Source organism: Monopterus albus, unplaced genomic scaffold (genome assembly GCF_001952655.1).
Source record: "Monopterus albus unplaced genomic scaffold, M_albus_1.0 scaffold281.1, whole genome shotgun sequence".
Lineage (NCBI taxonomy): Eukaryota > Metazoa > Chordata > Actinopteri > Synbranchiformes > Synbranchidae > Monopterus > Monopterus albus.
Window position 1 is genome coordinate 314,861 of NW_018128161.1, and position 11,029 is coordinate 325,889.

At 44.2% G+C, this 11,029-nt stretch overlaps 1 protein-coding gene across 1 annotated transcript in view; it reads left to right on the forward strand.

Annotated features, from left to right (window-relative positions):
• Nucleotides 1-11,029, forward strand: part of pisd (phosphatidylserine decarboxylase) — a 12,418-nt gene that overhangs the window by 981 nt on the left and 408 nt on the right. Inside the window, exons 3-10 of the mRNA XM_020622459.1 lie at nt 1,042-1,085; nt 1,160-1,296; nt 5,653-5,787; nt 6,179-6,280; nt 7,961-8,084; nt 8,289-8,432; nt 8,506-8,666; nt 10,807-11,025. Of these exons, the coding sequence (XP_020478115.1) occupies nt 1,042-1,085; nt 1,160-1,296; nt 5,653-5,787; nt 6,179-6,280; nt 7,961-8,084; nt 8,289-8,432; nt 8,506-8,666; nt 10,807-11,025 (1,066 nt within the window). The remainder of the gene's footprint in view (nt 1-1,041; nt 1,086-1,159; nt 1,297-5,652; nt 5,788-6,178; nt 6,281-7,960; nt 8,085-8,288; nt 8,433-8,505; nt 8,667-10,806; nt 11,026-11,029) is intronic.

Sequence of the window (11,029 nt, forward strand, 5' to 3'; positions counted from 1 at the left end):
AAGACAACCAGGCACAGGGACAGTTTCTTCCCCCAGGTTGTCGCTCTGATGAACACTTAACCAACGACAGTATGACTGGACAATAACCCTCAGTGCAATACCTGTAAATATACATTGTACATACAGATCCTTCAATGCATATACACTGTGTGTATATAGTACTTTATTTTTATTCCTAATGCAAATTCCTTTGCTTGATTGCTCATTACTTCTTTATTTCTGTCCTCAGCCTTACATTGTTTACTTGCCTATTGCTGCCTCACATAGAGCCATGTGCATATGCATTGAGAGCCGATGTACCACAGTCAAATTCCTCGTGTGTCCAACACACCTGGCCAATAAAGCTGATTCTGATTCTGAAAAATAGATCAATGGACATACCTATCAGAAACATGTCACCTAAACCACAATTCATAGAGTATAGCAAAATACATTTTATGGGGATTTTTAAAAATGTCACCGCTATGAAGATTCATAAGCCAAAGCAAATCAGATTCTGCTTTATTGGCCAGGTGTGTTGAACATCTTGACCTTGGAGATCCTGCTGTTTGCTGTTTCTGTGGTAATCGTATTGACTTCCTGTTTCCTGTGCCTGCACCCTGGTGTGCTTGCTACCAGATTGTTTACGGATTAAGCTCACTAATTTCTAGGTTTATCTGAACATCATCCAATTTTCTGAGGTACAACATACGGCTGCCCTACTTAAGCACCTGTGAAGTTCTTACTTATTTCCAAATTTAACTTGGTACTTTAGGTTGGCTAGCTTAGGAGCTAGCTAAGCTAGTAGCTTAGTTAAGAGAAATGGCTTCTTCCTCTTTCTCTCCTTCTGTCTGTTGCTCAGAGTGCCACATGTTCACTTATTCCACTGCCTCTTTTAGCGATAATGGTACTTGTAATAAATGTCAGATGCTAGCAGCATTGGAGGCGAGGCTCACCGATATTAAACATGATTAATGATTCTGTGTGTAGAATATGTGAGTCATTCACTTTAACTTCATGTTTGTTTTAAATTTTAAAAAATCCTGCATGTTTGTGTTTCAGAGCGTTTCCTCTGAGCTCCTGCCAGCAGCGCAGCTTCACCGCTGGTGAGTGTCTGCACCTCATCCCCGCCATTGCCATTGTTGTCGGATCTTTGGACCAATCAGATCTCTCTCATCAGGTCGTGGCCTCCTGTCCCGCCCACGGCCTCTCCCCCTCCTGTTGGGGACAGGTGGTGCTTACCTTGGTTACCAGTACTACAAGAGGAGGGGTGAACAGGATGATGGTGCCCCGCCCTCTCTGGCCACGCCCACACAGGTTGGTGATTACAGACCGCCGCCTTCTCCCTCCTCCTGTCTTATATATATAATATTTTGGGTATTAGTATATTGGTGTTATTGTTAGCTTTACTGTAGCTTGGTTATATTAGCGTCTGCTCCCCCCCACATTTGCATACAGCACATGTAATTACACTAGTAGTTGGGTGGCTGTGGATCAGTGGGTAGAGTGGTTGTCTCCCAACCGAAAGGTTTGAATCACGGTGCCTGCAGTTCACGTGTCAAAATGTATGTTGCCCCTGATGGTTAGAGCCATCGGTTGAGGTGGCGCCGCAGATGGCTGCCATCGGTTCTGTACTGGAAACAGATTCCTTGTGTGTAACATACTTGGCCAATAAAGGTGATTATCATTATGATTATCAGTTTAACTGTGTTTTGCAGTAGCTTGCTGATAGTTTGACTACATTCATATTTGTATAGTGATTGAGGTAGTTACCTTTGTGTAGTTAACTTCAAACAGATCTGGGCCATAAAAGGAAAGGAAGGATTTTTATTGTTATGTTACTGTGCTGCATGCAGCTGCTCAGCATTCTGGACAATATGGACATTTTTAGTGTGAAACAGAGCTGCCTGCTGAATAAGAGCTTTGAGAGATGGCTCGTGTTGGGTAAACAAGAGATTCTGCTCTGAAGCACAAAGATGGGCCCGTTATTTTAGACCAGTGCTCAAGTTGGTCAAACAGCATAAAAAGCTTCAAGTTAAATATTTTTCTTTACTGTTTCTCAGTACTCTGGTTGCAGCATTTTGGACTAAAGGTGAGATCTGTAACATTTGAAAACCTAGCTAGCACTAACATGAGACTATAATCAATGGCCTCTGCTCCACCCAGCCCATCGTGAACACAAAACCAGTCCCACATTGTCACAGTTTGGAGAAAAATTCAGTAGAATAATGTCAACAGCAAACACAGCACACCTGTATCGCAGCTACAGGAGGGGTGGACGGGACACAGAAAGAACAAGTGAACCTAAAAAGGTCACTTCACCAAAAAAAAACACTTTGCCATCCTGTCACATGAAGAATAAATGCTGTTTGAAAAGGTCTGACATTGAATAAAGCGTACTGTCGAGTGGTATTAATCTGCCAGCAAGTGAAGAGAGAGACACAGAGTAATGCTACTGCAGCTGCAGCAGGCGCCAAACTGGGGTAACGAGAGCCAGACTCCCAGGAAAATGACTACAGCACATTCAGCTGGTGGGCAGCAGAGTTATTCATGGTCACAAACTGACTCGGCTGCATTAGACACTGACATTTCCCCACTGTGGGATCAATAAAGTTCTACCCTACCCTACCCTTAGACTGAGCGGGCGGCTTGTGAATGAACTTCCCTGGATGTAACTGGCCGGTTATTGTAACTGAAAGAAGCAACACAATGACATCCTCAGCGTAGCCAGCTGCTGTTACAGTCACGCTGGGAGTGCCAACGACACTTTCTGGCGGGATTAAGATACAAGCACAAAGGGTAATAGGTTACAGATTACTAGTTAACCTGGTAAAATATAATCTGAATGAATGATTTGTCTGAAGTTAGGTCCATTAGAGCATGTGAAGAAATACTCTAAGGATAAAGTTTAATTTGGCTTTTAATTCTGTAATGAAAATTGATTCTAGATTTCATCTTAAATGTAAGAAAAGTTTAATGTTTGATTAATGATGTTAATTTGGGATAGTGCTTAGAGTTTAGGAGTGTCACAGTCAGATAAACATGCTTATATTTTTCTTTGGTTTTTTGTTGTGCTTTGTTTTCTTGAAGTGTTTTGAAGTATTCGGGGGGGATTCTGTAGTGGTTAAAACAAATATAATTAATATGTAATAGGCTACAATAGGACTGTATAGATTACATACATGTGTAGTAAATAGTATTAGATCACAGTATGAGTTAGATGTTTAGTCCTGCAGGCTCAGCCCTTTATAAACTGTTGTAATCTGTGGGAGGTGTTTGTGTGCTGGAGCAGGAGATGCCATGGAGATGGGTCAGTATAACCCGGAGACCACTGCAACCCGGAGACCACTGTGATCTGCAGATAACTTATTGGATGAACTTTCCTCAGAACATTTCCTAGAAAAGGGGATGTTAGTATTGATGGGAAACGGAGAATTTGGGATGAACAAGAGAAAAAAGGAGATAAAAGCTCACGCTAGGCTGCATCAGGGTGAGTAGGCAGAGGGAAGGTGGCTGATTTGTTCTCTGGCTGCTCCCGTGCACGACGGCTTCTCTGCAGAGAAAAGGTGATTCTGTAACCGGCCTGTTTGATATTATTGTAATAATCAGAATCTGCTTTATTGGTCAGGTGTGTCGGACACATGAGGAATTTGACTGTGGTACATCCAGTAAATGCTTATTGGAACTGTAGTGATTTGTCTGTGATCTAATTTGTGCCACTGCAGTAACACAGCTATTTAGATTACTTCATTCAAGTAATGTAATCTAATACTTTTAACTAGTTTAATTGCTTGTTTAATTACTAAAACGAATGTTTTAAACTGGGCAATAAAGCTGAGAAGTCCTAACATAAATTTAACTAGGCAGAGTCAACCTCACAACTGTGCTCAACATTTATTAGTGTCACACTTTTATTAAAGGTTCTTCAACCTAACTTCAGTTACATAATCCTGTTGAAACATGTAGTGGACTGAACAAAATCCATTTTTGCTTTCAAAAGGAAAACACTGTTTAATCTCCAGCACTGAAAGGTGTTCTTGTGGTTTGGTGTTGTCAGTTGGAAACAGCCAGGCGTGGCAGACTCAGGTTTCTTAGAACAGTGTGCGTTGCTTTGTGCGAGGGCCTCCGGCGTGGGAGGGCTTCGATCTGGGCCTTTGTCATGGCCTGGGCCTCCACTGTGTGTGGGCCTCGAACGGGACCTGGGCCTCCACCATGGGAGGGCTTCGATCTGGGCCTTCATTGTGGCCTGGGGCTTCGCTGTGTGTGGGCTGTGGCCTGGGCCTTCGCTGTGTGTGGGCCTCCACTGTGGGAGGGCTTCGATCTGGGCCTTCGTCATGGCCTGGGCCTCCACTGTGGGTGGGCTTCAGATTTCGCTGTGTGTGGGCCTCCACTGTGGGAGGGCTTCGATCTGGGCCTTCGCTGTGTGTGGGCCTCCACCATGGGAGGGCCTCGACCCGGGCCTCTGCCGTGGCCTGGCCCTCCACCTTGGTCTGTGCCTTCACCAGCAGTGGGATTAATTTGGTTTTGTTTCATCCACCCTTGCTTTCACTTTTTTTTGTTCACATGTGGATTTAAATTAAACGCAGATTTTATGCATTTGGTCTGACGGTAGGTTTATTGTTTAGACACACACAGTTAATTAAACATGCACATTTGGTTTTGTATCATCAATACACTGGTCATTTTCTTTTCTTGAGTTACTGTGGTGCTGGTCCGGACATGGGGGTCATCCAAAGATTAGACTGAGGCAGCGGTGGCCTAAATACCTCCCACTGGGTCTGGACTGTACCAAATGCCCAATAGAGGAAAGGAAGGCGATTTGGGAGAAATCTATATTTCTTATTTGTTTGTAGCTCATGCTAAAACTTTATTTGTCATGATATGTTTCCTTTCTTTTTTAAGAAAAAAAGTTGTTAGCAGGCTGTTTAATGTTGATTAGTAGATTAGTGAGTTAGTGTCTGTGTCCATTCCCTGTGTGTGTTGCTGGTTTGGCTGGTATATATGTCCTCCTGTGTCATTTGTCAGTTTCTGTGGTTGAGGAACTGCCCTGATCTTTTCTTGACCTTCTTTAGAGCCCAATTTATTTGACAATGGTGTTGCTTTGTATTTTTTCAATTTTTGCGGGGTAAATAAAAAGCCCATCTTCTTTGAAAGTTAAATGCTGTGTCCTTCACGTTACTCTTCAGTCCCTGACAGTTTGATTGACAGAAGAGAGGTGGTGCAAAGTCAAAAGCGAACCAACCAAAAGCCAATTTCAAAGGCATGTTGCCAGATGAATGGACCCTCTCTAGACATAGAGACAGCTCCTTGTTAGCCATCCTTCCCTCGGTGGTGTTTGTCCCAGTGGCTTCGCTGACCCACGTTGTCCAAAAATATGCCGAAAGAAGGTGTTGACCTACTGCATGGCAAAAAAGATGCAAAGCAACAGAATTGATGTTACAGTTGAATATAAGCTTTTTACTGAACAGAATATATTCAGATGCAATCACTAACATTTGGATTAGTAACTACACATTGTAGTTATAACTGCAGACTTTTTGGGAGCTATGGGACATGCAACTCTTTCTTTTTCTTTGCTTTCCACTAAAGTGGAGTTGAGACTGAAACGCGCTTCATCTTCTTTAAAGCCCGATAACAAGCATTACAGCTGTAGTTTCCTGTTTTCTCCTACAGGTGGCATTGTACCGCTCCTTCCCAACTCGCCTCCTCTCTCGGGCCTGGGGACGTGTGAACAGGGTGGAGCTCCCCACCTGGCTCCGAAAACCCGTCTACTCCCTCTACATCTGGACCTTTGGGGTCAACATGCAGGTCATCTTTTATTTTGTATTATAGCCCTGAGGAGCAGGATGCGTCTGTCAGTAGCTCTCCCCTGTTAGTGAAAACACCTGCTGATGTCCACAGTGTTCAACACAAGCAACGAGATGTGAAAAAAAATCAGCAGGAGAGGAGCTGGAGCAGGGTGGAGGTGGTGCTGGTTCATATAACAGGGAGTCAGACACCTCCTCCATGTAGAGAGCTGACAGCATCTAGAAAAGTTTCTCTCATGTGCTTGCTGACAGTTTCACAATGAAATCTTCAGGAATTAAAAAAACACGGAGTAGCAAAGAAACCTTCAGTGTCTCTGCAGCGTGTGAGATATAGTCCACCTGTGCTGATCCACCAACACGCCTACGCTTTGTTCCTGTCTCTTGTCAAATAGGAGGCTGCCGTGGAGGATTTACATTACTACAGGAATCTGGGAGAATTCTTCTGTCGACGTCTGAAACCTGCGGTCCGGCCGCTCTGCACCTCCTCCTGCCTGGTAACGCCAGATTCCTCTTCAACTCCTCTACCTTCTGTAGCTTCTGCTTTGCATTCACGTTTTTAAGCTTGTCCTGATGTTTTGTCTCGTAGTGCCTCTTAGGTTATATTCCTTAATTACAGCCACATTAGCTCCACAAATAAGACACACGGGTTTACCGACAATGTCAGTAAACATATACTCAGCCTCCCACCGGTTTAGAAAGGCTCTGTTTTCAGAACCAACTCTTCTCTTGGCCATTGTTAGGGGCTAGCTTTGACTTGAAATTAGGGTTGTATACATCAACAGACGCTTGATTGATCTGATGCGGATGTGGCCCGCGGGCCTTGAGTTTGACACATGTGGTCTGGAGGGAATCATTTACTGAAGTGGACTGTTAGCGCCTCATATTAGGGACCAGATGAAGGCGAGCCGTGCTCTGACCACCACACAGTCGGTGTGCGCTGACCTGAGGTTTCTTACAAGCTTATATACGGTTGTTAATGGGAAAGGTTTAATACAGAGCGCCATTTGTTGAGCTGCTCTTAAAGTGAAAGGCTCTGAAACTGTCTGCGGTCTTCCTGTGGGTGTTAACAACAAGGGGAGTTGCAGCTTTGTCTAATTTCTTAAAACATCACTGTCATTGTTGTGTCGTTGGACCAGCAGTGCATATGCTCTCAGGTGGCACCTCTGTGCACGCTCCTTCACTGGTTGTGTGTTTGTGAATGTGTGACATGCAGCTGCAGGTTAGAGACTTAGTAGAGACATTTCAGTGATGTGCTTTGGGCTGTGCAGCGCTGGGGCAGACGCAGTGTCATTGTGTGTTTTATGTTGTGCTGCCTAAAGGTAGTCATGTTGCTGTCTTGGCCAGGAAGCGGTTTGTAACCTCAATGGGATTCACCTGGAAAAATCTGGGTTAAATACAATAACAGGTTTTTATGCAGTTACCGTCTGGCATCGTCTCCACCTGGCACTGGACGCACACGGCGTGTGCGAAGACAAGCGGCTGTTGGTTCGAAGCTCATTTTGGATTGAAGGCGTGTTTGTGCTTAAACACACCAGTGTTTCCAAATTTGAGAACACTTTTCAGGCCGTTTTCTTTCTATTACTCTTTATTTCTGCAGAAAATCAAGACCTGTGAAAAGGTAAAAACATGTCAACTGTAAAGTGCTCAGTCTTGTATTAACAGCAATGTAGTAATATGACACATGCCTCATCTACAGGAGCTGTACGTGGTTTTTACGCTCAGATGGAACATATTCGTTGCTTGTTCAAATGTCCGGACGTGGCGACATGTTCACTCAGGATCTGACACTTGTATAGCTATATACACCGACCAGCCATAACATTATGACCACTGGCAGGTGACCTGATTATTACAGTGGCACCTGTCAGTGTGGGGGGTATATTAGGCTGCAAGTGAACATTCAGTCCTCAAACTTGATGTGTTGGAAGCAGAAAAACAGTTATGCATAAGGATGTGAGTGAGTTTGACAAGGGCCAGACTGTGATGGTGAGATGACTGGGTCAGAGCATCTCCCAGTCTGCAGGTCTTGGTGGGTGTTGTTGGTCTGCAGTGGTCAGTACCTACCAACAGTGTCTAAGGAAGAACACATGGTCAACACATGGCTGATCGGTGTGTGTTTGTATGGGGCTTCCACCTGGTCCCCTTTAGTTTGACTGAGGCCTCCTCTCTGTCAGATCTCCCCAGCTGATGGGAAGGTCCTCCATTTTGGTCGGGTGCAGAACTCTGAGGTGGAGCAGGTCAAGGGGGTCACCTACACTCTGGAGAACTTCCTGGGTCCACAGAAGAGTCAGAACAACAGTAAGACCACATCCACCACATCCCTATGTGACATAATAAGGCCATTGAAACCGTGTCCAAGATGCACACTCATGTGGCCCTGTCACACAACTTAAATTGATTCATTAATAATAATCAAAGCCTGATGGTCCGGTGGACTTTGGAGACCCTCTGGGCTCTGCAGCCTGTTGTTAAGCTGACATTGTGCCTTCCCTCTGTCTTTAGACTTGTCCTCATCCTTCAGGGATGTCCTCCTGTCGTGTCCAGAGAGCGACCTATTCCACGTTGTGGTCTACCTGGCTCCAGGTGACTATCACTGCTTCCATTCACCCACAGATTGGACGGTGGAGCTTCGACGTCACTTCCCAGGTGAGAGTCTGTTTGAGTTATCTGTGTACACTCTGCTGCCCACCTGGTCTTCATCTGTGTCTCTTCTCGTTAGGCTTGTTAATGTCTGTTAACCCGAGTGTGGCTCATTGGGTCAAAGAGCTCTTCTGCCTTAATGAGCGTGTGGTGCTCACCGGCCAATGGCAGCACGGCTTCTTCTCGTTAACAGCAGTCGGAGCCACGAATGTTGGATCCATCAGAGTTTACTTTGACCAGGTGAGGATCAGAGCCAAGACTTGAGTTTGTTTCACATCAGAGGCTTTTAGACTGATTTTATTTTATATTTTTCATAGTTTTAGGTTTCAGCTGCATTTTTATCAGTTGGTAGCTGAATGTTGAACATTTCATAAAGGGGATGCAAACTTTTTTTACTGATACAATTTTCATTATTTTACCATACCTTTATTTTTGTACATTTTCCTGTTACTTGTGTTGATGAAGGAACAGTTGTATTAATGGAATGGGCATTAAATACTATGTTGATGAGGAAAAACTTTTTTTTTGGCCATTTCATGTAAACTTTTGCACTCAGCTGTCCTTTATTGTAATTTTTAGGTTTTGTTAGTTTTACCATTGTATTATCATTTTTAAAACAAAGTGTGGTATTATAGTACAGTGATCGATCTTAAAAGAGCTGTACACAGCAATCAACCAAGTAATCTGGTCGACTTGTAGCAAGTCCGCCATGAAGAACGGGCTAAACGACACCTAACAGGATCCACGTGCTGCTCAGAGGAAACCCAGAGGGGTTGGAGGAGGTTAGGGGGGACGCACAGTGATGAACATTTCATAAAGGGGATGCAAACTTTTTTTACTGATACAATTTTCATTATTTTACCATACCTTTATTTTTGTACATTTTCCTGTTACTTGTGTTGATGAAGGAACAGTTGTATTAATGGAATGGGCATTAAATACAATGTTGATGAGGAAAAACTTTTTTTTTGGCCATTTCATGTAAACTTTTGCACTCAGCTGTACTATAGTGTATATATAATATTCCCTTCTCATGCCTACGGGGCGGCATCTTCCTCAACCTCGGGTCCTCTACCAGAGGCCTGGCAGTCTGAGGGCTCTGTGCAGTAACTTAGCTGTAGTTAGCACTGCACTCTTCTGCACAGAGAGCTCTGATGTTGTTCCTGGGATCTGTTGGAGCCACTCCTCCAGTTTAGGAGTCACAGCTCTGAGCTCTCCTACCACCACTGGAGCCACTTTGGCCTTCTCCTTCCACATTATTCTTGATTATTCAAATACTTGATTCTGTCTATTTTTGAGTACTTGGAATTTATTGTGTGTGCTGTGCTTGTTTTCATGGTGTTATGCTGTCTGTTCTCTATTGCTGCTTGAGGTACTGAAATTTATTTATCAAGATATGTGTGTGGTGTTTGTTTCTCATGGTGTTATGTTGTTTGTTCTCCATTGCTGCTGAAACACTGAAATTTCCCCATTGAGGGATCAATAAGGTACCTACAGTACCTACATCCTCTCCAGCTGGTACTTCTCCAGCTTCTCATGCTTCTTCTTGATGTTGCTGTCACTTGGAACTGCTATGTCTACCACCGTTGCCTCCTTCTGTTCCTTATCTGCTACCACGATGTCTGGTTGTTTGGCCAGTACCTTCTGGTCTGTCTGGATCTGGAAGTCCTACATGATCTTAGCCCTGTTATTCTCCACAACCTTCTTGAGGGTCTAGCCCATACTGAGCACAGATGTTCCTGTACACAGTGCCAGCCACTTGTTTGTGCCATTCAGTGTGTTCCTGCCTGAATTTACATCCTTCCACTATGTGTTGGACTGTCTCTGAGGCCTCTTTGCACATTCTGCACCTGGGGCCCTGTCTGGTGTGGTAGACCCCTGCTTTGATTGATCTGGTACTTACTGCCTGTTCTTGTGCTGCTGTGATCAGTGCCTCAGTGATCACAGCAGCATGAGGAGTTTCCAGGTCTTCACATCGGTAGCCTCCATGTCCTCCTTTGGCCAGGTCACTATGCTGGCAGGGTATCTGATGACTGACAGGGTGTATGTGTCGATGGCTTGGATCTTGTTCCTCCGATTGAGCTGACTTTTCAGGACCCGTCTTATCCTTTGATGGTCCTTGGACAGTGCTGTCTTTCTTGCCTCCTCATCGTGGTTCCCATGTGACTGTGGGATACCACATCCCTTAAAGATATTATGTTAATATTTATTAATATTCTTAACATGGTTTATTTTAACAATACATTTTACATTTGTATTATCACACTCAGCAGTAGTTGGGTTCTTTAATAAATAAATGTATGTGTTGTACTTTAAAATATAATTAGTCACATTCATATTATTTGGATACGTTTGTAACACTTTTGGTTTTTGTCATCAGGACCTTAAGACAAACGCCCCTCACTACAGTAAAGGCTCTTTCTACGATCGCAGCTACGTTGCCATTGACAACCAGGTGTTGAAGGCGGCAGGTGAAGGGGCTGTGGTCTTGCAGAAGGGGGAGGCACTGGGGGAGTTTAATCTGGGCTCTACCATTGTTCTGCTGTTTGAAGCGCCCAAAGATTTCAGATTCAACCTGCAGCCGGGACAGCGAATCAGAGTGG